The sequence below is a fragment of the Tenebrio molitor genome, chromosome 4 (assembly GCF_963966145.1).
Source record: "Tenebrio molitor chromosome 4, icTenMoli1.1, whole genome shotgun sequence".
NCBI classification, from domain to species: Eukaryota; Metazoa; Arthropoda; class Insecta; order Coleoptera; family Tenebrionidae; genus Tenebrio; species Tenebrio molitor.
This window is the reverse complement of record NC_091049.1, coordinates 25,405,162-25,430,170: the sequence shown is the minus strand read 5'-3', so window position 1 is coordinate 25,430,170 and position 25,009 is coordinate 25,405,162. Positions and strand designations below refer to the sequence as shown.

General features: G+C 35.0%; 3 protein-coding genes across 6 annotated transcripts in view; 2 read left to right on the top strand and 1 right to left on the bottom strand.

The window, feature by feature from the left end:
* LOC138129700 (putative ankyrin repeat protein RBE_0997) overlaps positions 1–3,602 on the top strand; it is a 50,713-nt gene extending 47,111 nt beyond the window's left edge. The window contains exons 8-10 of the mRNA XM_069045980.1: positions 1,513–2,470; positions 2,526–2,576; positions 2,627–3,602. The gene's annotated coding sequence lies outside the window, so the exon portion shown is untranslated. The remainder of the gene's footprint in view (positions 1–1,512; positions 2,471–2,525; positions 2,577–2,626) is intronic.
* LOC138129696 (ankyrin repeat domain-containing protein 29-like) overlaps positions 1–25,009 on the bottom strand; it is a 263,705-nt gene that overhangs the window by 121,307 nt on the left and 117,389 nt on the right. The gene's annotated exons all lie outside the window — the stretch shown is intronic.
* Positions 4,102–24,010, top strand: LOC138129709 (alpha-tocopherol transfer protein-like). 2 transcript variants are annotated; one of them, XM_069045994.1, is made up of 7 exons: positions 4,102–4,290; positions 13,229–13,467; positions 13,557–13,884; positions 13,935–14,094; positions 14,152–14,273; positions 23,271–23,512; positions 23,563–24,010. In XM_069045994.1, exons 3-7 carry the CDS (start codon positions 13,725–13,727, stop codon positions 23,812–23,814), a joined length of 936 nt encoding a protein of 311 aa, XP_068902095.1. In that variant the 5' UTR covers positions 4,102–4,290; positions 13,229–13,467; positions 13,557–13,724; the 3' UTR covers positions 23,815–24,010. The 2 variants fall into 2 exon arrangements, with proteins under 2 accessions (XP_068902095.1, XP_068902096.1); XM_069045995.1 differs by lacking the exons at positions 4,102–4,290; positions 13,229–13,467 and having other exon boundaries at positions 13,544–13,884.

Sequence of the window (25,009 nt, the reverse complement as noted above, 5' to 3'; positions counted from 1 at the left end):
GTTTAATTTTATAAAAACAGTTTAATTAAGGGTTCATAAGTCCACTAGGGTTTCATAGACCTCATAATATATTCAAAATCGGCATTATTACGACTTCATAATAAACAGGTGTTGGATAAAAGTATTCATATTTCAATAAATTTATAGTTTTAGTTTATAGTACTGTTGGACATATTGCTTAGACTTATTCCAGATGACGGTAAGACAGACCTAGCGAAGCCAGAGTGCAATATCTTCAATATCTTCTAATATTAGGTATTACAAAAAATTATGTACAAAATTCGTGTCTAAAGCTTCTTTTTTGCACTTGTGAGCTTTAAATAACTCGCCAACGACTCGTTATATAAACTAGGTACCGCTAATACCAGAACGACAAAAACCGTGATTCAAGATTAACTGATAAATGATGATAAGCATATCAATCAAAATACCTCCTATTATGAAACTTGTCGTTACTTCTATATCATTGAATTCTTATAATTAGAAACTGAGAACTTTGAGCACGTGAACACATTAACTTGCGCAGTTTTGATTTTTATTATCTGTTTTGGTTATCTGAGACAATTCTGTTGTTTAGTTTGGTATATTTCGGGTGTTTTACTAATTTACCCAACAAAGTTTGAGATATATTATTTTGTGATGGATCCGTCTATGGTAACATTGGATAACAAAAATGAGGTTAGAAAATATTTTTCAACATACATATTTACCAATGCTGTATTTATTACTTTTGTAAAAAATTATGTGATAACCAGAATTATCGATATTGAAAATGATTCAAAAGTTCCCGATCTTGAATAAAGACAACAAGAAATTTCATTTAGATAAATACAAGATAAAAAATTCGAAATTTGAATTTTCTGTTTTACACTCTTTTTTCTTCAAACCTTACAGTGCTAAATTACTTTTTCATTTAAGACAAGCTAAAAATATTTATATTCCAAGTCTGATTGCTTTTTAACAATTTTTGAGAATTTTCTACACATTGTTTCTGCTCCTGCACACTTGAGATACCTAAGTGCAGCAGTCATTCAAGAATGGGAAGAAATAAATCAAGCTGTCATTCAACACCTTTTTGAAGGAATTGCCATGACGAATGGAAGCTGTAATTCAAGCTCGAGGAGACACTATACGATATTGAGATTTCCCAATAAATTTTTTATTTGTTAATTTGTTGTTGGAAAATAAGTGTATAGCCGTGATGGTGTACTAATATTTATGTCAAGTTTGTGGCATTCTTCTTTGCATATGAATGGTCTGGCCACAATATCATTGATCTAATAGATTCAGTCATCCCGCTGGTAACGGAAAAATTAAAATTTAGATTTGCTGGCCGAGCATCGTCCATTTTGGTCTTCTTTTCTGCTAATGCTTCTTTATCTACCTCTTCGAGTTCTAAATGTCAGATTTTGAAAATTGTTTCATTATAGCTGCATTTTTAGAACTTTTATCTTACATTTTGCAACCCGTATTGTTTATTTCCAGTTTGTTTAATATGTTGTTATGTTTTAGAACCGATTACACTGTGCTCTAGTGAACAGTGATACCACTGTTCTCACCCAAATGTTGAGAGAAGGTTATAACATGAGTAAAATTGTGTTTGGTTTCTCACACTGGTCCGTTAAATATACACCACTCGAGTTCGTAGTGTGCTGGAATAATCTTCCCCTTGTCCTGTTTTTGCTCGAAAAAGGTGTAAATCCCAATGTAGGAAGAAAGAATCCTTTGATCATCAGTATCAAAAGGGGGTTTTATCAAATTAGCGAGAAATTAATAATTTTGGGTGCAAATACCTGCAAACCGGATAAAAATGGCAAAACTCCTTTATATTGGGCAGTGGACACAAAAAACAAAAAGATAATAAATCTCCTGTTGGATCACGGTGCTGAATTGACAATTCATACAGCTTTATTACATGCCATTGATTTAGGCTATTTAGATGTGGTACAGTTATTGGTAGAAAGGGGAGCTCCCCTTAATGTAGTGTCTTCAGGAACTCCCTTAATTCGTGCTATTGAGCGAAGTCATTCGGATATTACAAAATATCTAATAAAAAGAGGTGCCGACATAAATTTAGCTGATAAAAATGGTAATCTTCCTCTAAAAGTGTGCATGGAAAAACGTAATTTTGAAATACTCAATAGCATGATTGAAAAAGGCGTCAAAGTAGACGCAACACTTGCAAACAGTTTACTTGTATGTTCATTAGAATTGGAACAGGTAGATATGGTAGAATATTTTATAAAGCAAGGAGCAGATGTCAACCAAAAAAATAAAAATGGTCAAACGCTTTTGTCTACCGCTTTGAAAAATTCCGATTTGCGATCTTTCCGATTGTTAATTGAATCCGGAGCTGATCAACGATTAGCTGAAGCTGAGATTAAAGAAAAAATGGCTAAAGACGACGACTTTGCCGTTTATATGAATTCACTGGATCTAGATTCCAAGATAGAAAAGCTCACGATTCGAGGTAACTGATGTGATATTTGATATATTGTGTCAATATTAAAAAAAATCTTTTACAGAAAATGATGCTCCCAAGGGGAAATCGACGAAAAGTGCCCCATTTTTCCAAAGTAATTAATACATTATTTTAGTTCCATAAATATAATAGACAATTTTTCAGGTGGAACCGGTCATGAAGAAGCTCCACTTCGACGACAACCCTGATATTTTACGTTTGCTTATATTTATGGAAAATGTTAAACATGTGGGACCGAACAAAATAGACACGATTTCTACAAGAATTTCTAAATTTGGTTTTAGGTTATAGCCCCTCTACGGTTATAGCACAACATTTTTGACAATTGACAACGTGAATTATGTACTTACTTCTAAAATATTCTGTTTATGTAACTTATTTTTAAACATTATTCTAAGACTTATTTTCTTGCAACATCTTCTTAATTTATCTTTCATAATAACTCTTAATTAATAACTTTCTTGTTTATTTAAATGCATATAAAAACGCACATTTTTAAGAAATAACGGTAATCGTTTCTTGACTCTTTCAAAATACAGGGTATTTCACGACTGATAATAAAAGCTGGATATTTTAATTTCAGTGGCCAGCTTTTTTCGGAAATGTATTGTGGGTTGCATTTTCAATTCCATCGGGCTCACTGTCACTCGTGAAATGCCTACTCTGTATTTGTGACCAAGTCACATATTTCTTTCTTGTTGATATAAAAATTTTACAACCTTATCAAAAAGACTCGAAAGTTTAAAATTATTCTCTGTCAAATTGACACAATAATTGTTAGAGGTAGAGTAATCAGGTAATAAAGTAAAAATAACAAGTAAAAATGTAAAAAAATAACAAGTGTTCAATTGAAATGTTCATCAAGTTGGCTTCGACTTTATTTTTTAAAAGACAACAACATCGTAATTTAAGTTAGTTAGACAAAGATAGCAACAAAGATCAAAGCCAATTTGATGAACTTTTCAATTGAACACGTGTTATCTTCTTCTTTGTAGAAGAAATTGATCTTTTCGTTACACTAAATAGCAGCATCTAAAAACATTCGATTTATCTCAATAATCTGCAAATGTTTCATTTTTTTCCTATCCATGGAACTAATAAAGAACAAGCTAGACTCTTATTGTAATGTCAGTAAAAATTGATACCCGAAATAAAAGAAATATTAATTATAAACAATGGCCCAAGGATGGAGTCTTGTGGAATACTATATGATACGATTAGGTATTTTTTTCGATGACCTGTACTCTCTTGAACCTAGGTCTTTGGAGTCATTTCCTTTGCAGTGAGCTTGACCGAGCTGAATACCTACTTTTCTTGGTTGAAAAAATACAAAAAACGCGTTCCGCAAGTACCATTTTCTAGACCCATTCTGTATCCTCGTCTGCACCGGAACCAGAAATTAAAATTCTGGACGCGGCAGGATCTCGCTCCACTTAGTTCGCAACGAAACACGCAAACGGTAAAAAATAATTTTTTATTCATGTCCCAAACCGCATTCGCCTCGCTGTACAAACTCTTTTCGTAAACATAAACACTTCGTTGCACCGATATTTAAACAATCAGAGCGACGTTTGATGAAACAGTCAACAAGATCACCCGGACCCCCGCAGGCAATTACTACGCGTTTTGAAATTGAGATCGGTTAAAAAATCAGTCGAAACTTTCGGTTTTATGTCAATGATATTTCATTGACGATCAAGGTGTTGGACGTTTCGTAACGCAGTTCAAATTTGCACAGCGCCTGACGTTGCAGAAGAAAGAAAAAAGTGCGCGATTGAAGTCCGGGAAATGTTGAACAAGTGCCTCAGGTAAGATGGTTTCTTTTTGTAAATGTGTAAACGGAAAAATTCGGCCAAACCTCAACAGAATGTGACCGTGAACTGGTTACGAATGCGTCGGTTTTGTGGCCTCAACAATTGTGTAACTCGCGGGATACTGATTTGGATTTGAATAATTTACAAGAAAAATTTTGTAAATAAATGTAAATAAATGATGGTTACGACTATAAAACTGTGCGTTGAATAGGTAATTAATGAAGTAATCAAATTTTGAACATCAATTTTTCACATTCTGTTACTGTTTAGTAGTTTGAATTAAAGCGAAAGTAAAAAAATTTCATGGGATTTTTTTTCCGCCAAAATTTTTCACTCCAGCGACCGTTAATAAATAGTTATTAGTATACAAGACGATAAAATTGTATTTTATCTTCGAGAGCTTTTTTTAGTCCAGATGCTAATTAGGTACACTCGAAAAGATAATTAAATTTTATCGTCGTGTACAATATTCAATTTCTTTCTATAGCATTTGTATTTTATTATTGAAACTTTTTTTTAATCATTTCTAATCGTGTCAGGTTTTAAAATCTCGTATGAGCGTTGTTAATAAAAAAAAATAATTACTTTATCTACCCTTGCTGTTAAAGTAGCACTTTATCCACCCATGCGGTTAAAATGCCACTTGACCTTTTGATTTGAATAGATAAAAGCACACTTTAACATCTGCTATAGAAACAAATTATTTTATACAAATTTATGTTAAAACCGGTGCGATGATCTCACAATCGTAGATAAAATGTTGTAATACGTAATACGTCTTTATTGCACTCACATCCTTTAAAATACTCGCTCGTACTTCGCTCGTATTTTAAACCCGTTCGTACAATAAGGATAACTTTTTACACTTAATCTTAAATAACTGTTAAAACAAATCGTTCAAAAATCGGTCACTGTTTATTGACCTCAGATCTATTCGCAAAGTTTTGGTAGGTAATGTTCCTTTCACTGGGAACGGATTTTGACTGCAAGCTAAGTAATTTTTTGTCCAAGTTGATTGCACCTGCACGATCTGAACCTACTAATTTTTAATTATCGACGGAACTGCAAAAAAAGTCTTAAGTGAAATCTTTAAAACGAGAATTTTTTTCTACCTCATAATTTAAAACAATTTAAATACTGTAACCACCAAATTTGGAATGTCTTGTAATTTCTGAAAACACTGTACTGCCAGTACAAGAACCCAGTGCTCTGAACGTATCAGGTAACTATAAATGATTGCAACAAATTTAATAGGTTGGCATCCCTGAATCTGAGCAATTGGTAAGCCTCGTCACTGTTAATGTGTCATTTTTGAGGTTAGGGTTTTTGATGTTTGGTGTTGCTGTGAAAAATGAATATTGCAAAAAAGATTTTGCAAAAAAATGGGGAAAACAAGTTTTACTAACGTGAATTAATTGGCATTTTGCAATTCGCTTTGAAAATAAGTCATTACAATAAACGTGTCAGTAGTAAAATCCATTTTAAAAAATAAAGTGTGATTATGACAACTTTGTTTTGTGACTTTTGATTTCACATATTTGAATTTAAAAATAGGTACCTATGCCAACATAAAACTTACAATATGTTGCCAACATAACACCAAAAAAAATCACAAACACTTACAGTCACTTGGTAGATATAATTTGTTTACATAAAATGCATTCACGTTGTTTTGGCATAATGAGAGGTCATGGAAATTTTTCATTCAATTTGGTACGGTGTGATCAAGAATGACTGAATCCGTTGGTAACAATGAAATTTGGCAAATTTGAAATTTACCATGAAAGGTTCATTTTTGTAATAGCATAAACGTAACTGACATAACGTGAACGATGTTTATCGAAGATCCACCAGCGCTGCATTTTACATAGTATGCACACGTGGCAACACTGCCGAATTTTGATCTTGCAGAAAATTAAAAGTTAGGTCAAGTTAATGCGAACGCTGTCAAATGCAGCGTTGTCAACTCTTTTACCTCTTCCTACCGATCGACCGCTTCAGATCTTAAATCCACCATGTTCTTGCGCAACATAATCCAAAATCTGGTTTTTTTTTTTTGGTCAATGTGACAATTAAACTGTCGTTTCAATTGTGCCAACTTCTTGAGTTACAGTGTTGAAACAAAATTTTCAACTAAGTAAGTAAGTACTCAATAAGTTGATCAAAAATGAATTCAAACTCCTGCACGATTTTTTACTTTACAATTATTCACGTGGCGACAACTAAAGCAGACAGTGGTGCGTAAGATTATGATGCAATACATTAATTTAAATAGATTTTGATCAGAAACTTACAAATTTTTTAGGCAGTGTCGAGTTCTCGACGTCAAAAATTTGCACATTTTTGACCGGAACATTTTGACCAACCGTCACTATCACAATTTACAATTCAAATGAGCCTACTACAATACTCTTGAGAATTATCATTAATTTCCCTTATTTAGATCAAGCCACTTGCAACAATGACGACGTAATGTCTATTGTTTACAAATTACAAATTAATTTCAGATAATAATTCAAAAAAATTGCCTTTATCTTTTTGAGCAACATTTTCGTAATTATCACTTGGAAGGAGTATTTGTATGCGTCGGAACAATGAATTCAGCAAGTTCGCAAAGTGATTAATTATTATGCAGCTAATTCACTTGTTTAGGTTTGCATTTGATTTGTTGATTATTATTATTGTTATTGAGCTCTATAACCTTGATTTAAATGTCAACAGTACTGACCGGCTACTCTTTCTAACCCTTTAGAGAGGTACCAGTAAAATGTTTTGGCTTTGTTGAATAATAACAAATTTTGTCATAGTCAAGCAGTAATTCATAATGAAATGTTATAAACAATAATAAATATTTGTATTTCTTGGCGGTGAACTCGAGTTCGTCGAAAATAAACTGTTATGATTCTTGATTTTATAATTATCAAATCGATAAAAGTAGATTTTTTGATAAATTATTTTGCGGAAGTGAAGCTGGCACGTGTAATATGTATAACTAAAAAAAAAAAGATAATTTTTTTACCTTTCCTGAGTTTTGCAATAACGTCATAATAAAAACAAAAGAATTAATTTTATAAAGAGATATATCTTTAGTTCATCTACATGGTAAAGTTCTCAAGACTTCGTAATGTCAAAAGTAAGGCCACAGGAAATGCAACACCAAGAAATAATAATGATACCTATATAATAATAATAATTAAATAAAAAAAAGAAAGAAGAAAGAGAGAAAGAAAGAAGGCGAGAAAGAAAGGAAAAAAGAAAAAAAGAAACAAAGAAAATAAAGAAAAAGACTGCCCAGAATAATGTTTAAAAGGAACCTAATTTGACTATTTGGAACGCATTGGTATAAAAATAATTTGACGAAACATGGCTGGCAACATGAAAAAGGTTGGGAAACACTGTTTTATTTTTGTTGTTGACAAAATTTTTTAGGATGTCCCTGAAGTGCGCGGCAAAATTTTAACCACGAGCTACTAGGCTTCATGTAGAACTCGGAAAAATATTTAAAAAATTCTATGTTAAAAAATGAAATAACATTTACACATTTTTTTTTTAATTGCTTTTAGTCTTCTACGTTGTCCCACAAACTCGTAGGTAAAATTTCGTCACATTTTAAAAATACACGCTTGTACCGGGTGGGGCATCGTAACCGCGCACGCCACAAATCGCGACTTCTAATTAAATAAAATTGGCGAAATTTTATATACCTGACTAATTATTGATAAGGTATATTTGAGAATTTTTTTAAATTTTTTTGTTAATAAATAAGGCCGTAACAGTTTTATTAGTTTTCTGAAATTAATTGTTAATTTACCTATAAAGTTTTTACACTAAATGAATCTGTATCTGCTAGCCCATCAAACCCTGGTGGCACAATTACAAATTTTGACTTGGTTAGCTAAATAATTCGCTTTTTTATTTAAACGTAACCAGACGGGTGATTTACGGCACAATGGTATAATTTCCCAACAAAGGTATAGCCGACTGTTTTAAACCTTTTTGCCATAAAATTGACAGTTTCCATTGTCACCTAAATTTACGACAGCACAAGTAGCAGGTCATAAATAAAAATGATTTTGAAAGTTGAAATGTAAAACTGCGTTTAATTCAAAATCTAATTGGTATTTTTTTCCGTCGATTTCGTAAATAATTATAGGAAGTGAATCTGGGTAGGTTGGTATAAAAATCAGAATTTGACTTTTTGGTTGAAATTTACATTTTAATTTTTTTTGGCTTTGTTTGTAAGTGAAAAATTATCAAAAAATTATGAAATGTACCTTACCAATAGCCAGGTAAGTCTGAAAAATTTCGACAATTTTATTTAATTAGAAGTCGCGATTTCTCGCGTGCGCGTATACGATGCCCCACCCGGTATATCGTATTTTATAAAATGTACGCCAATGCCAAGTAACCTCTAGGAAATATGCTTTAAAACAAGGAAACCGCATTGGTGATTCAATTGCCATCTTTGCTAACTATTTTCAGTGAACAAAAACCACTAAAATCCAAAGATCATGAAAAAATATCTTTCCACTACCGCAATAGAAAGTACGGGCATTTCCTCCCTCGTTTTAGGGTCAAAAATAAAACATTTTAGCAGTTAAAAAAATGTCCATCTGTCTATCTGTTTGAATTCTTTTAACATAAAATTTACTGGATCGATTTTCTTCAAACAAAATTAATTAGAAAGGAACAATTCCCGATCCAGTGGCGTAGCTAGTCCTAAATGGGCCCTGTATCAAAATTTGTTGGCGGGCCCTTTTTACCCGAACACGGCGAAGCCCTAAGGAGGGTAATGCTTTTTTTTACAAAATAAACAAAAACACTTGCATTAACAAAATAAGTATATTTAGAGCTAGTGTAACACGGTACCTACTAAATTTCACAAAAAATTTACTAGTACATTTTTGAGAAAATTTAGAACACCGTGTCATACACAAAATAACCAAATAAATTTACTAAGGGCGGGTTGTATAAAGCTTAATTAACATCGTGTCAGCTAACAACAACAACACCTCAAGTCGGAAACCCGCCCATTTGATTGGCTGATTCAAATCCAATTTTAAATATCCCCCAATCAGATCGCTTGACGTTATGTTAACTTTAACAAGAACTTGACATCGCTTTATACAACCGGGCCTAAGTAGTATGTATCGGGTGTTTTTTTAAATTTCACCTCATAGTAGGCGTTGACGAGTCTATTGTGAATGCACTATACGGATTACCGATCAGCTGTTTAAATCTGACGTTTTACACGAGTGGTGCGTTCACATCGACTCTTCAACGCCTACTATGAGGTGAAATTTTAAAAAACACCCGATACTATTGAATTCGTGAAAAACTAGGACAGCAAAACCTCGTAGTTATGTCAACTTTTCAAAAATGTTGTAGTGTAACGTTTCTACGTGCTTTATGTTAACTGGTTACTAATGTCCAACAAGTCAAGTAGATAACCTAAATAGGTTTGACGTTGGATCGAGCATTGCTAAATTCAAACTGTCATAATGACAGACGTTTATATTTTAAATTTTCATGTACAGTCGTTGACCAAAATAAAATAGGACAAAGTGTTACCTTAGACAGTTTCACAATTCAAAGATTTGTGTAGTGTAACTGAGGCGTATGTGTCTCAGATTACAACGTGATTTGATTTTTGGCAGAATGTTGTTTTCACAAACGAGAAGATTTTTCAATCGTGCTATAACGGTCGTGTTAAAGTTTATAGACCACCAAATTCTCGTTTTGATGAAAGTTATACTCAAAAAGTAGTAGTAAACGGTCGCTTTTCTGTAAATGTCTGGGGCTGGATTAGTGCCCAAGGACCTGGATATAATAGGCAGAAATAATGCAGAGGTCTATCTTCATACCCTGGAGAATATCATGCTGTCATCAGTGAATGCGGTCTTTCCCGAAAATCATTTTATTTATCAGCACAATTGTCCTATTCATACAGCTAGAATTATCTCATATTGGATGGAGCAGGAAGGAATACGAGTTCTGCCTTGGCCTTCGCGCAGTCCGGACTTGAACCCTATCGAAAATATTTTGGGTTTGATGATAAAGAAACGTCGAAGAGTTATAGGGAAAAAATTCAAACGAATTAACTCCAAACTATACTGAGGTTTTAGTAGCATCAATGCCGAGAAGATTGAATAATGTAATAGACAAAAATGGGGCTGCTACAAAATATGAGTTTTTATTACAGGGTGTCCCCAAAAAAGAAGACGAGTCCATAACTCCGTTATTTATAGGAAGATTTTAATTATCTGTACACCAAATTAAATGGTTGTTAATAGGCTACAAAATGGCCTAATAAATTCAAGTATAGCTCCATGGACTTCAAAGGTAAACTGTCAAAATATTTTTTTTCAAATGGGATTACATATTTTTTTTAGTAATTCTGATAGAGATTTTTATTCTGAAAACAACAATGTATCACAAATATACACTTAAATACCAAAAATTCACAAAAAAAATTTAAAAAACGCTACTATCGTCTATGTTCTATGTTTTGCGCTAAACATTGGCGGCACATTGCGCAATCCCACATGTTATTATTTGTCATTTGTTTTTCCAGCTACCTTAATTTGGTTATTACATTGTAACGCAATGCATTTTGATAGCTTTTCGCTTGGTGCTCGTCATTTGTTTCAAAAGTTAGTGTTATTTTTTTTATGTGAAGTTATACTTGTGATACATTGTTGTTTTCAGAATTAAAATCTCAATCAGAATTACTAAAAAAAAGTATGCCTAATCCCATTTGAAAAAAAATGTTTTGACAGTTTAGTCTTGAAGCCCTTGTAGCTATACGTAAATTTATTAAGCCGTTTTGTAGCCTACTAACAACCATTTGATTTGGTGTATAGATAATTAAAATCCTCCGATAAATAAGGGAGCTATGGACTCGTCTTTTTTTTTGGGGACACCCTGTATATATATTTTTTTTGTTGCATTCTCTTACAATGTTCTTATCTTTCTACCATAAACATGTTATTTATTAAGTTCACGGAAGGTGTGAATTAACACGTGGTATTTGTGTATGCGTAGGTGCCGTCTCTAGGGTAATGTGACTTGAGGTGAAAGCCTGATTTACCAAATTTCATGAAAAAGTCATAGAATGTCAAATCAGTGCTCAGATTTTATTGACCGCAACCGTACGTGTTCTAAATCCAAATAAAAATGTGCGAAAATTTGCACAGAAGCCAGATTTCCTGTCATATTTACTCAAAATTTTAGAACACGTTGCAAACAGACTACGTGCCAGTTTCTGATAAATTTACTCATCAATTTTCTCAGAAATTATCAATAAGAATTTGAGGTGTGGATAACATTTGACGAAATTTTGCTTGCACACGTCGGGGCCCCTATAGCTTGGGGGCCCCGTATCATTGATACGGCTGATACGGCGGTAGCTACGCCCCTGTCCCGATCGTGCTCTGCGCTTTGTCTCATCAGAATATGACGTTAGAAAGCTGCGCAATAACTCTGTGCCGAAGATATTGCAGTGTAGTGAGCTCGCCCCGCTAATTTTTCTTTCGTCGATTTTAATACAAGCGAGGTGTTGTCATCTCAAATTTTACGTCGTTTTAAGTTCCATTCCTGAAACGTCAGAAGTTCATTTTTAATTTAATTCTTACGTTAATTTCTTCATGGTCAAAGCTGAGATTATTTGTCAGATTTCTTCTCTCTTTTGAATTTTTAATTAGCTTCATTTCCTAATTTGATATGTTAGATAAGTTGATTGTTTTAAATCAGTGAATTTAAATTTACTGTGTAGTTACTTATTTTTCTTTCACATGCTGCAATCGTTGGCAGGGACAGCTGAAGCAGAGAGTTGCACTAACCTTTGGTGAAACTTTCAAATACAAATTCACCTTGGTATTGATCTTGTTATATTTTAATAACGGGTGTTCATTTAAATTTATCCTCAAAGTAGGCGTTGAAGAGTCGATTGTGAACGCACCACGTATTACAGATCACGGATCAGCTGTTTAAATCTAACCTCACTTTTTGCATTGTTTGTGTCTTTACTTTGCACACTGACGAGTGGTGCATTCACAATCGACTCTTCAATGGTACATTTTTTTAAGTAATAAATCCAATCATGCACCATTAACCTTTTCGAGGATATCTTGATAACCAGCGTCAATAAAATAAGTTGTCCATAATACACAACCTTGGTAACGGCAAGTGTGCTCGCTCTAATGCTATAATTTCTAGAAAGTTCAACTTAAATTTTAAATACAAGGAATTGTTCATTTCATTTTCTTGTCTTACAAATAATAAATTAATTCAAATTTGCCATTTCTTAATCCTTTTGTTGTTTTGAAGTAGAATGACCCGGTCAATTTATGTAAAATTATGTTGCAATTCTTTCTTTACTCTTACAATTAAAAATTAACATTTAATTCCTTTCATGATGTTGCAATTTTATGGCCAACAGTGTATTAAATTACTATTTACAAAAAACCAGTTTCTCTAGAGATAAATAAATGTTTTTTGACAACATTTAAGAGGTTCTCAAAATTTGCCTCCACTGGCTATGTCCACTAAAAGGAAACTAAACACTCAAAGATTTTATCTTTGAAGATATCTATTTTAACTTAACTTGACATTTTGTCTTCTTGGACTTTATTTTTTCAACCTGCAAGGTCACGGTATGTTTACATTTAAACAAGTTTAATATTGCCGCAAGAAATATGTTCAATTCGGTTCAAAACGCAAGTCTATACAGAGGGATTTGTATCCAGTATTAAAACAGTAGTTTCTCGTTACATCCAAAACCAAAATAATTAAGGAAATTTGCGGCATGATATTTAAAATGAGCAGTAATAGAGATCTATGTGTAAAAAGTATTGATTGTTAATGGTAATGTTTTGTTCTTCAGAAGCTGATCGAAATATTAAACCAATAATTATAATTTTAAATCGAACAGAAATTGAAAAAAACCCTAATTATGCAGGAAGCAAATTCCACGAGAAAATGTTCCATTACGTCACGATGGTGTTTTTTAAACGACTCCTGGTGAAGGGTGGCTGTTAAACAATTCACTCTCTGCGTCCACGTCAAATCTAAAAGAAAAATTCTGGTGCAGTTGCATTTATTCTACCCAAGACCGAACAAATTCGCTTTTCGTCCATCGCAACTGATATCACCCAATCAGGCAGCTTCAAGGTTTGTCTTAACGAATTCCGTCGTCGCTCCGCGCCGAATAACTTATTCAAATTTGTTGGTGTCTTTCCTCGCGACGCTCCCAAAACCAGGAAGTGACGCCGTCACGCCGAAGAGCGACCCGCGCGAGGAAGGCCACCACGTCCGCGACCCCAAACGTCTTCGCCGCAGAAGCCGTGGAAAAAAATCGGCTGGACCAAGGCCAACCTCATCGCGCCTATAAATAGAGTGCGACGACGCGAAGAGGGACCTCAGTCATCATGGTGCGGAAACGGCGCGTCGACGCCTTCTTCGAGGTGACGAACGCGGACGTCGAGCGGACCAAGCAGGAGACCGGCGAGGACGACGACCGCCTCCGCCACATCGAGAACCTCCTGGAGCAGTGGATGCGGTGCGTGGACCATCTCCCCCACGATTACGGTTGGTGTGCCGGCGCGCCCCGCTCGCTTTTACCGCCGACGCTGTTGCAGACGCGACCATGGCCAGGAACTTCATCAGGGGCTCCAAGTTCCATCTGGAGACCGCCAAGAGGAAGTTCGAGGGCTACTTCCTGGCCAAACACGCGTTTCCCGAGCTCTACCACCAGAGGGACCCCGCTCTGGCGGAGCTGCGGCGCGTCTTCGACGTGGTGTAAGCCGACAGTTTTTTTTACAGAGAATTCGGTGTTGTGTGGAACGATTGTTGCAGCAATATTGTGTGGTTGCCCAGATTGACCGAAAAGGGCGAGAGGATCTGCATCTTGTCTTTGGCAGAAGTGGATCCGGACGTGCTGGACGTCGGAGCTACCTTAAAGGTCTTCTGGATGATCTGTAAGTGCTTTCGCTAATCTAGGACGTTTGGAATGCGACGCAAAAACAAAACAAAAAATTCTCGTGTTTCCACCACGAACTCCACATCAAGGTTTCCAAATTATATCATAAATAATACATTCGTACATACATTTCATTAAAATATTTTTCATTCAAACGAATCCAATTTCTCAAGAAAATTAAGAAGCGAATTCAATGAATTATTATACAGGTGTCCTCGAAATGCATGTCATTTTCAATGCTTTATATCTCAAAAACAAAGACTTTTACTAGAAAAAAATTTTGTATTTAACTTTTACATGCATTTCGAGGACACCCTGTATTATTGGCATTATTATTTGAAATCTGGAGCACATGCTCCACCACAAAAATTTTGTATTTTTAATATTGTAATTTTGTATCTGTCCTAGTCAATTAAAAAAAACGAAAATGCGTCTATCGCTACAAAGAGCTATTAATAGTTTTAGTACAAAAACAAACATTTACATATAAAATGTTTAAAACGAGAGATGTATTACGTAACTTGCTCACTAGAACATATTCATTCGAATAAAAAAAATTATGTGAGTGATGTAAGTGTAAAAAGTGAGCGTACAGGGAAAATAAATAAATCCGGCCTCGATGCCGTGCTCCCTTTTTCTAAGAAGAACAAAATCACGAATTGATATTTCGGTATAAAAAATCTCTTAGATCTGGATTGTTCAAGGGATCAATTTAAACAAAAATTTGCCAAAAATGTCCTAAATTGTCGATGAAATTAAGTTGTAAGTATGGTTTGTGCGATGCGTGTTGATTTTTTCTGATTCTGGTTATAAAAAACATTTAATAATGTTTGTAATTAATTCATAATACATAAAAACTACGTAGTATTTTTCCTCTTACTACTACATCATGTTTACATCAACAATGTTTCTTTTTGTTGCGTTCTTTGATCTATCCAATTGGAAAATTTTTCCAGCGTTCACGTTGATGTTTGATTCAGTTCAGAAACTGATATATTAAGGAACATTTACTGCTGATAATAAAAATAATAATTCCACTCCAAGTATTAAAAAGAAATGATGATATAAAATAGTGCGTTCAAAGGAGTTATCATTACTTGGTTGGAAATATCCGTAATGAGAAATAAATCCGGCGTGTACGCCGTGTCCTCTTTTTGTAATATCCGTAATGACGATAAAATAATATACGATCATGGAAGATATTAAAAATAAATTAGTTGACCTGGAAGTAATGAATAATGTGGGCATGAATTATGTAAGTTAGGATTTTCAGAATTTTTGGTTAAGAAGTAAGATATTTAAAACCGAAAGATTCTGGCACAAAAATCCGTACCAATCCAGACTAGTTGTTTATTCACCAAGGACCTAAAAAGTGAAGACTTCCTATCTTACAATAGTATATTATACACCAAAGTGAAGAAGTTCATGATTATAGCCAGAGCGCCAAGATTAGAGCCCGAGGCGCGCCGAGGGTTGTAAGGCGCGAAGGCTACAAGGGACTTCTTCACCGTGGTTTATATAATTTTTTTTTCATTACTAGATACGTTAAAACCGTTTCTGATAATAATTATTAATCAAATTATTTTGTCTGATGCGACGATCCGAGTTCTCATTTTTCAACGGTTGCTATGAAAATCGTTTACGTTAACCAATGAAATCAACGAAAATCTTTCGTTGCTAAGTGACGGCTGTTCATTATTGACCTTGGTTTTTTTTTAACCTAGGGAGAGAAATTCTACTTCTGGGGTCGGTTCGAGAGTCAATAATGACGCCTCCTGAGACTAGTAGTGAAAAAAAAATATTGTTAATCATTGTTTAGCAAACTATAAGAATCAATTAAAGCGTCACACTCATGTTTTGTTAAAAGTTATAATTTATTTACAGATATTTATTTATACAGGGTGTTTCAAAACAAAGCTTTACACGACATGATAAAATACCTGTACCGAATAATAAATCATTAAAAAAATAGATATTTATGCATTAAGGGAGATACGAACATGATTTTTCCCTGAGGTTGACGTGTTTATAATCCGAGGGCCTTTGGCCCGAGGAATTATAAGTCAACCGAGGGGAAAAACATGAATATCTCCCGTGGTGCATACAATATCTTATTTTTTAGTCTCTACTTAAAAGTTAACACTTTCTTAAAAATATTTTGCAGGGAAAATTGCGTGAATATGTGGTTGCTATAGTTTCGTTCTCATTAGTTTGTTGTCAACAATGTGGAGGGCGAAAAAATTTGACAAATCCCAAGGGAGTTATGGGTTGTTTTTCATAATGTGTATCTATGACGAAAAGAAACAATATCGTATTACTAAAAAATAAAAACAGTTTTTGTGTGTCTCCGGAAGATAAAGAGGCTGGAACAAAGAGATCATGTATCTAACACTTTATGTGTGTATGTGTAGGTATTCATGTTATTTTAAGATGAGCATATAGACATAACTGACATATTCTATTAAAAAAAAAAGTTTTTCTTCTTTTGCCAGGCTCTCTCGCTTGTTTTATTATTTCTTTTTTATTTGCATTTGGCAACATCGATTTACCTCAAAATTTGCAATGTCTAGATCGTTATTATGACTGTACACTATAATAAAATGGTTGCTGTGATTACTGCTGCTTATTATTATCACATTCAGAACATCTTCTATTCAGTGTTGCCACTTTTATAGCAATTTAATCCTTTGGTAAAACCATATAGACGCATAAAAAAACGTTTAATTACGATTTCATGTTAATATTGATATGGGAAATTACTGTGTAACATTTTTGGCGATAGTTTTGGAACACACTGTATATCATTTATAAAATTTGTCCTACATTTTTTTAAGTGGTACAACCCGTTCTTAATGTCAGTTGAAAATGAAAATCTAAAATCAGATCAAATTTAAATTAGAAAAGAAATTTTTGAAGGCCACCCTTTCAGCACCTCTTTGTTTGGCTATTTTCAGATATACTTGAGAGTTCTGAATCAAAATCAACAAAAAAGTTGACTCTGAATTATCACTAGCTTTCGCCTGCGGCTTCGTTCACCAAAATTAAAGAATGTGTCAATGTTAATATCAAGCTGAATTTTTAGATAAAAAAATTTTGGTTTTTCCAAATGTTCGTCTAATTCTGCTCGATTTTAATTTAAGTCGGTCTGGATATCAACTTACTTAACATAACAAATTAAAAAACGGAATTAATTTAGAATCAAGAAATTAGAAAAACGACACAAATAATTTTATCATTAGACCACCGTTTCGCAACGTAAATGAAAGCCAAGGTGAGCTCAAGATTTGAAACCCTAAAGAATCGGCCTTTCATTTTACCTGTAAAAGCTCACTACATTTCTTCAAGCTTTCGTGGAGCCTCCTTGAGGTCATCACGACCCACCTGGGTCAGCGGACCGCAGGTTAAGAGTCATAAATCAATTAAAGCAAAGATTAAATTAAAAATTTACTTCTGACGTTTATTAAATTGGTAAAAAAACATAAGACATGATAGGGCCGGGGACATCTCTTAGGTTAGAAACAAAAATGAGCGAGGCGAGCTCATTACACCACGACACACTGTATCGTTAATTTTGGTTTGTTAAAATAAACAGTTTTTTCTTTTCCTAACTATGTAATTCAATTAATTGACGTTTTGCACGCCCCCCCGTTCTAAGCGCGTCCGCCTATATCTATCGTCAAACACGTAATTGTTATCCATCAGAATTACCAACATATAAAAAAAACATTATTAATGTAAATTGTACAAAACTGAGTGGTGTAAGTTGTGGTTTGGGGACAAATCTGTCAAAGTGTCAAAAACGTCAAATGAGATCGTGTGAACGTGAAATCGGAAGAATTTTCACATAATACGGAACAATACCTAACTAACACATGTAGATGTAATCGCACTAGCTTTCAAATAAAAAACAAAGCTGCCGACCAAACAAACCAGAAAATACCAAATGTAGTTCTGCCAACATTACTTAATGTCTAGAAGAGGGTTAATGATGAATATGACTTTATACAGGGTGGTCCCGATATAACCTGCCAGAAGAAATCCAGTAATAGGTGACGATGAGTAGAACTCATGCACAAAAAAAGTTTCTAATAAAAGTCTTTTCGTTTTCGAGATAAAAATAATTGAAAATTTGGTCAAAATTTGCTGTACGCTAATGAGTTAATAGGTTTTAAAAAGGTAATTCTGGTTACATGGCTGCAATTTCTTTAGCAACGCTACCTGTAACACCTATGACATTTGTCAAGTTTAATTTAAAATTTGCGAATCCTTCAAAAAGTTATGAAATTCACAGAACAAGAATACGCCGATTTGCATTTACTCTATGGCGAAACACGTGGTAATTCAAGACCGGCAAGGCGACCATACGGCGAGCGTTTTCCTGAAGGAGTCCTTCCGTTTCGTTGTACTTTTGTGGAGCTACATCTGCATTTATGTGAGATTGGTTCTGACTGATTCCAATACAATGGCGTCCCCGATCCTCCATTTAACCCCTCTGAATTTTAATTTTTGGGACCACACGAAAGATTTGGTATACGAAGTTGAAATAAATACAAAAGGCCAACTCCAGAAACGCGTAACAAACGCCGCGAACCAGCTTCGTAAAAACCCAGAAATGCTGAATTTTGTTTATAAAAATTGGAACCAGCGTACTCAAATGTGCTTAAATGCCAACGGAAGGCACACAAAACATTTGTTATAAAATAATTTTTCTAGTCTAGTTTACCTTTCATTAGTTAGTAGATATTCTAGTTAGAGTTGAAAGTACGAATATGAAAAGTGTAAATAAATTTATTCAATACATTATTTTGGCTATTTCACCACAATTAAGACGATACTCTTATTACACAGTTCTTCCACAATTTTGCACACACTACCTCTACATTTATTTACACATTGAGGAACACCACTTTATTTATTACTCATTCATCGCAGTCTACAAAATCAGCTTTTGTACCTAAATAAGCTGGTGAATTAGCGCACACAGTGTACAGCGTTTTCAATAAATGTCATTAATTTGATTTAGTTTGTCAGATTTGAGATTTGTCATAAACGATTCAGGTACCTATGTTGCTTAGATACTGTCATCCTTACAAACACCAACAATTAATTCCTGAGTAGGTACGTATTTTTGTGGTCAGCAGCGTCGAATGGGTGTGGATAGGGGTTAATTTATCCCCATTATTTTGGACCTAACGAAGGGGGGTTTTTTGGACTTGTTAGATCCTTCTAATGACCCAGAATTTTTTTGGCAGGTTATATCGGGACCACCCTGTATGTAGGTATGTTTATGATAATTTTTGATAATTATAATTTAGACGCAGCAGTTATAGAAAGGAACACTTTTGACAACAGTTAAAGTTCACATTTCAGTGAAAAAACTAATCTGACTAGTGTGCAAAAAATGTTGCAAGTTTTTGAACACACCGGTAATATCGAGTCTCTGGAGAATTTAAAAAAATAATGGCGCTGGCAAATAACTGGTTTGGGCAGATTCTTATTGTACAGGATTAAAACTACTAGACATGAAGAGCCAATTAAACAAAAAGACTGCGCGGAGAACTTGTTTAATGAAAGCATCCCCTTAAACTTGATGTTTTATTTTTCAAAAATGTGCATACCAGCATACCCACGCATTTAATAATAATAATAATGACAACGCAGTCGTACCACATGTGGTGTAAAAGTGGGCGTGTAAAAAAATAAACAATAGTGAACAAGTAAAATGTCTTTAAAAATGAATTACATCCAGTTGACTTTTAGAATTTGGCTCTATCGAAAATTATTATGTGTCGCACTATTTTACACTCATCTCGAACTAGCAAATGGAAGGTCACTAAAAATTTTATAAAAACCAAGTAATCTTTGAGCCAATGACTAAATGTTAACTTCTGACGTAATAGAAGAAAAAACTTTTTTAAAGTAGAAGAATGTGAAGAGCAGCAATGTCATCATAAAATTGTTGAAGATACTGTTTTGCAACAGCATATTCGTCGAGTTGTGGAGGGATTCCGAGCAATAGTGAGCGTGGTCAAAGGCAAGGTTCTGGAAGGCAGTAAACGGACGAAAATGAGGTGGAAGCACGAAGCACTTGTACAAGAGACTCCACAACGTCAAGTTTTGTCAAGAAAACTTAAAAAACAAAGACATTATCGATTTAAGTTTCTTTACTGATGAAATCTCGTTTCGTTTAAGTGGATGTATAAATAATAGTACTTTCTCCAACGAGCCTATACTATAATGATGGCTATTATTCTAGAGGATGAAAATTCCAACACGAGTCGTAGGCGAGTGGTGGAATCGTCCGAGTGAATAACAGCCATTATACGCAAGTTGAAGACTATACTTTCTCCACGACTATACCAAGAAAAAACAATCTTTGAAAATTGAATTGAATTTTTAATATTTGACAATTAAAATTGTGCCTCGTTTAGCGGTTGCTACGCGATGCGCGACTTATTGTTTACAAACGCATCCGATTGACGATCTGCCCGTGATAGAATGAAAATATGAGGGATGTGATGGGCCGATAGCCGTGGATTTCAGTATATTCTATCATGGGGCGTGGATAGAATCATTCTTTCATTGAATATCCAACAAGAATGCATTCATTCTTTAATAGTTGTGGAGAAACGAAATTGCAGAACGTGGTCGGTTGCTAATCCACATGTGCAATCCCATTCAAGTAAAGTAAGAATATCACGTGCTACGATAATAGAATCAATATTCTTCTATGATATCATCACTCATAAATAGTCAGCGTTTTCCGAAAACAATTGTTACGGCCATTTGCATCCACCGACGAAGGTTATTTTCAACAGGATGGAGCTACGGCTCACATGATTCCACAAAATTTCCAATTTCTTGGAGAGTTTTTCTCTAACCGGGTAGTGAGCAGAGATATTTGATATACGAGGTGTATTTTTAAAATGTGCCGAAATTTTACCTACGAGGTTGTAGGACACGTAGAAGACTAAAAGCAATTAAAAAAAACTGTAGCTCAAAATATAAATGTCATTTTATTTTTTGACATAGAATTTTTGAAATATTTTTTCCAAGTTCTACATGAAGCCAGTAGCTCGTGATTAAAATTTCTGCACGTATTTCAAAAACACCCTGTATTTCTATTATGAATTGTCTAAACACGAAATAATTGGACCATAATAAAAATTTGAAAAAATTAAGCTTTCATAGCTTTTTCTTAATCTTAAAGTTAATTTAATTGGCAATGTTGTAAGTCACTAAGAACTATAATAGAGTTGTGGTGTCTTTTGGTTTTGGCCCGCACTGGTTGCGGAAGGAACACTTTTTATTTACAACAAACGGCAAGAACCAACCATGGTTGTCACAATTTTTTTACAGTTATCTTATCTATGAAACAATAGTCGATTTTTTAGAATCCGCTGTACAGCATTATACAGATTTCATAAATTTACTAAATCTGCTCAACTATTTAATGGAATTTAACGTTTCTCAATTTAGGTGCGCCCTTCACATTCTCTTGAATGAAACCTGAGTCTCGACCTTCAGAGGTACGTCTCACATCTACACCCGTGTGTCCGTATGATGCATAATTTGACTGTCTAAACATGTCATTGCCATAGTAACGCTGTAACACATTTCGTTCACGACGGAACGTTGTGTCTCCCACTAGTCCCACTACTCCCACTACATTCACGTGTAAAAAAAGTTTGATCTCTTTTTAATTTAATTAAACAGGACGATAAATCAATTCTGGATCATATAGTTGCATGTTTTACAAAATAAAAACTGAGGCGGTGACGATCAGTCGAGGTGTTTATCGATGAAATTCGACCAAAAATTAATTTTTTCGTCGTTGAAACGAGTTACATACTTTCAACAATAAAAATGTGTAGGGAATGCTTTGGGGACGTATTTATCACATAGGTAGGTGAGCAGTTCTTCTGAATAAGACGCAGTCAAAGAATTTCTACCAAATGGGAACTTCTAGTCCAGAGAAATCGGAGAAATATGTTTTTTTAAATTACGAAATCTAACGCAGTAACATCTGCAGATAACAATTTAGAGGTGTTGATGTTGTTTCCAATTGTTTTTAATAATTTAAAAAAAATGCAGCTCCGAATATGCTACTTTTAGGAGCTTCAAATGAAATTTCTTTGGACATACCACGTCTCAAGATAACCACAATGTAAAGTTTCATTATTTTGTGATCCTGGTTTTCCAGTTAGTTCCATTTTAACGACTTCAACACAAAAACACAAATCTCTTTTTACTTCTTATCAACCTTAAAAATACCATTTCGATAGAACTTATCGAATTTTCCAATTGCTGAACATCTTTCGATAAAACCCCAACAGATTTAGTACTTTTCACACAATCTCCATCAAGTTGTGCCGAATTTGGTACTGTCACACGTCACAGTAAACACCACTCCTACCTAGTTTCCTACGCATTTTCCCCAGATCGCCGCCTTCAATTCGTTTGTGTTGGTTAGACTGTCTGGTGTGAAGTACTAGACAAGATCTCCTTTCAATTCAACTAGACAGGACATGACCTTCAGAGAAAAACTGGCTCCTTCGTGGACAGATAACGACCCGAGAGGTGTTCACATAGCGCTCTAATGAATCAAATTTTTTATTCGCAGTACTTTTTTGTTGGTACCTTGACTTGGTCATTAACAACCATAACTTTTCGAATAACCTAGTAGGACTTGAGAAAAAATTTTCCTTTCACTTGCTCTTATCAACTGTATTAAAAGATCAAGAAACTCTGCTTCTTTGTTCCTCCCTTTTTGTTTGTTTACATAAAAACTTTATTTCTTTTGTTTTCATTACGTTCGTGTTCACCAGACGCGTCTTATGGCAGTACGTTTTTCTTTTTTAATTGTATAAACCACACGCCGTAAACGCATTCTAATAAAACCGGAACCAGTTTCGTTGCGATGAAACTGGTTGTGGTCTTTGGCGACCTTGCCAAGGTCGCCAAAATTCAAATTCCTCCACTTACCTTTTTGCAGACGATCTGCTCCTGACATGCCAGTTCCCGGTATCTAGCATAATAATGATCTTCGACTGCAACCAAGCCACCGCCAAGCACATAGGCAAGCTCTTCAACACATCCTTCAAGCACTCGTTCTCGCTCCTCCGGGACGCTTACGCGATTCGCATCAGCCAACTCCACGTGCTCAATTGTCCCCCCATGGTCGAAAAACTGATATCGGTGGTGCGCCCGTTGATGCACGAAAAGGTCAAGAAAAGGGTGAGTGGGTCTGGGATCTGGGAACGCCGCGACTCATTACGCTGTTGCAGTTCGCAATTCACAGAGACACCGACTGGTTGGTGAAGAATCTTCACGCGAAGGTGCTCCCGTCCGACTACGGCGGCAATCTGGAAAGCGTCAGGGATTACATGGGGATGTGGAAGGAGATCATGATGGAGAATTCGGACTGGTTTCGGGCGCAAGAAAATGTGAAAATCGTGGGGACGCCGCCGAAGAAAATCGAAAGGTTCATCAACAACATAGGTATAGAGGGGAGTTTCAGGCAACTAAATATTGATTAAAGTTTAGTCTAGTTAAAGCTTGACTGTGATTATTATTTTAAATCGTTTTATTTTCCACAAACAAATACAAAATAATAACTTTACAAAACAACAAGACTTGGCAACTGAATAACTAAAAACCCTAGCCTAACAATTAAGTCATTGAAAAAAAAATATATATAAGTGTTTTCTTATATAATTAAACGATTAAACAGTCTTTATTCTTTATTCTTCTGAATACTATGTGTAGTTGGTCTCGACGCGTGTGCGCCGAGACCGACTCGTTAAATTCTCCAAAAATCTCCTGACTAGACATAAAAACCATTTGAGTAAATATTATATAAAATACTTTTCTCATTAGTAAAAGCAGCTTATCCAAAAAAAGTCGTCACAAACACCCATGTCTTTGGTAACAAAAATTAAGACACAATCCGTACTTATCACAGAATTAAGTCTCAAAATGTTTATAAATCGCAGTCACATACCCCATCACTTGTTGCCAATCTGGACGTTCGAGCTGAATCATGTCGTTTATGTTCTAAAACCGACAAGCACAAATAAAAACGCACGTGAAGACGCAGCAACTTACCAAAGTGGTTGGAACCCCGACGCTCTCGGCAGCGCTAAATGCCAACGAGAAGTTCCGACGTTTCTCTTGGGGGGTCAAGCTGTCGTAGGGGATGCGGTCGGGTAAGTATGTGTGCAGGAGGGCGCACAAGGCCAGACCGTCGTTCCACGAACTGCTGAAATTGGTGATGTCGATGTTTCTGTACCCCACAGTCTTGTTCTGGCACCACTTGAGCAGCGCGTTGCGTTTCGAGCCCCCGTTTTTCACTAAACCGTTCAAGGGGTCCTTACGCTCACCTACAACACACAAAAAACAATAAAATCTTTAAATATACACACGTCGTTTTATTTAATTCGCACCAAGTGAAAATGCTAACCTCGATGACAGTTCAGTTCTGTCAAAACACGCAAACCTACTAGATTACAAAAACTTACTTAAATCGGAGTAGCTGTTGCGGCGGGAAAAATCGAGACCTTTCTGAAGAATCGTTTCTCTGAAGTTGTCCTCGGGCTTGGATTTCACTAAATCACCCTTGGAGAGCGTATCTGCAACGAGTATGATGTAAATTTATATTCGTAACAACTCGAAAGCTACTTGACAGAATGACAGTTCCCCCACCACTACCGAGTGACATTTGACATTTACGAG

Coding starts and splice junctions, on each gene's coding strand:
- LOC138129709 (XM_069045994.1), top strand. CDS start 13,725: ATGGTGCGGAAACGGCGCGTCGACGCCTTCTTCGAGGTGACGAACGCG. Junction 13,885..13,934: donor CCATCTCCCCCACGATTACG/GTTGGTGTGCCG, acceptor ACGCTGTTGCAG/ACGCGACCATGGCCAGGAAC. Junction 14,274..23,270: donor AAAGGTCTTCTGGATGATCT/GTAAGTGCTTTC, acceptor ACCTTTTTGCAG/ACGATCTGCTCCTGACATGC.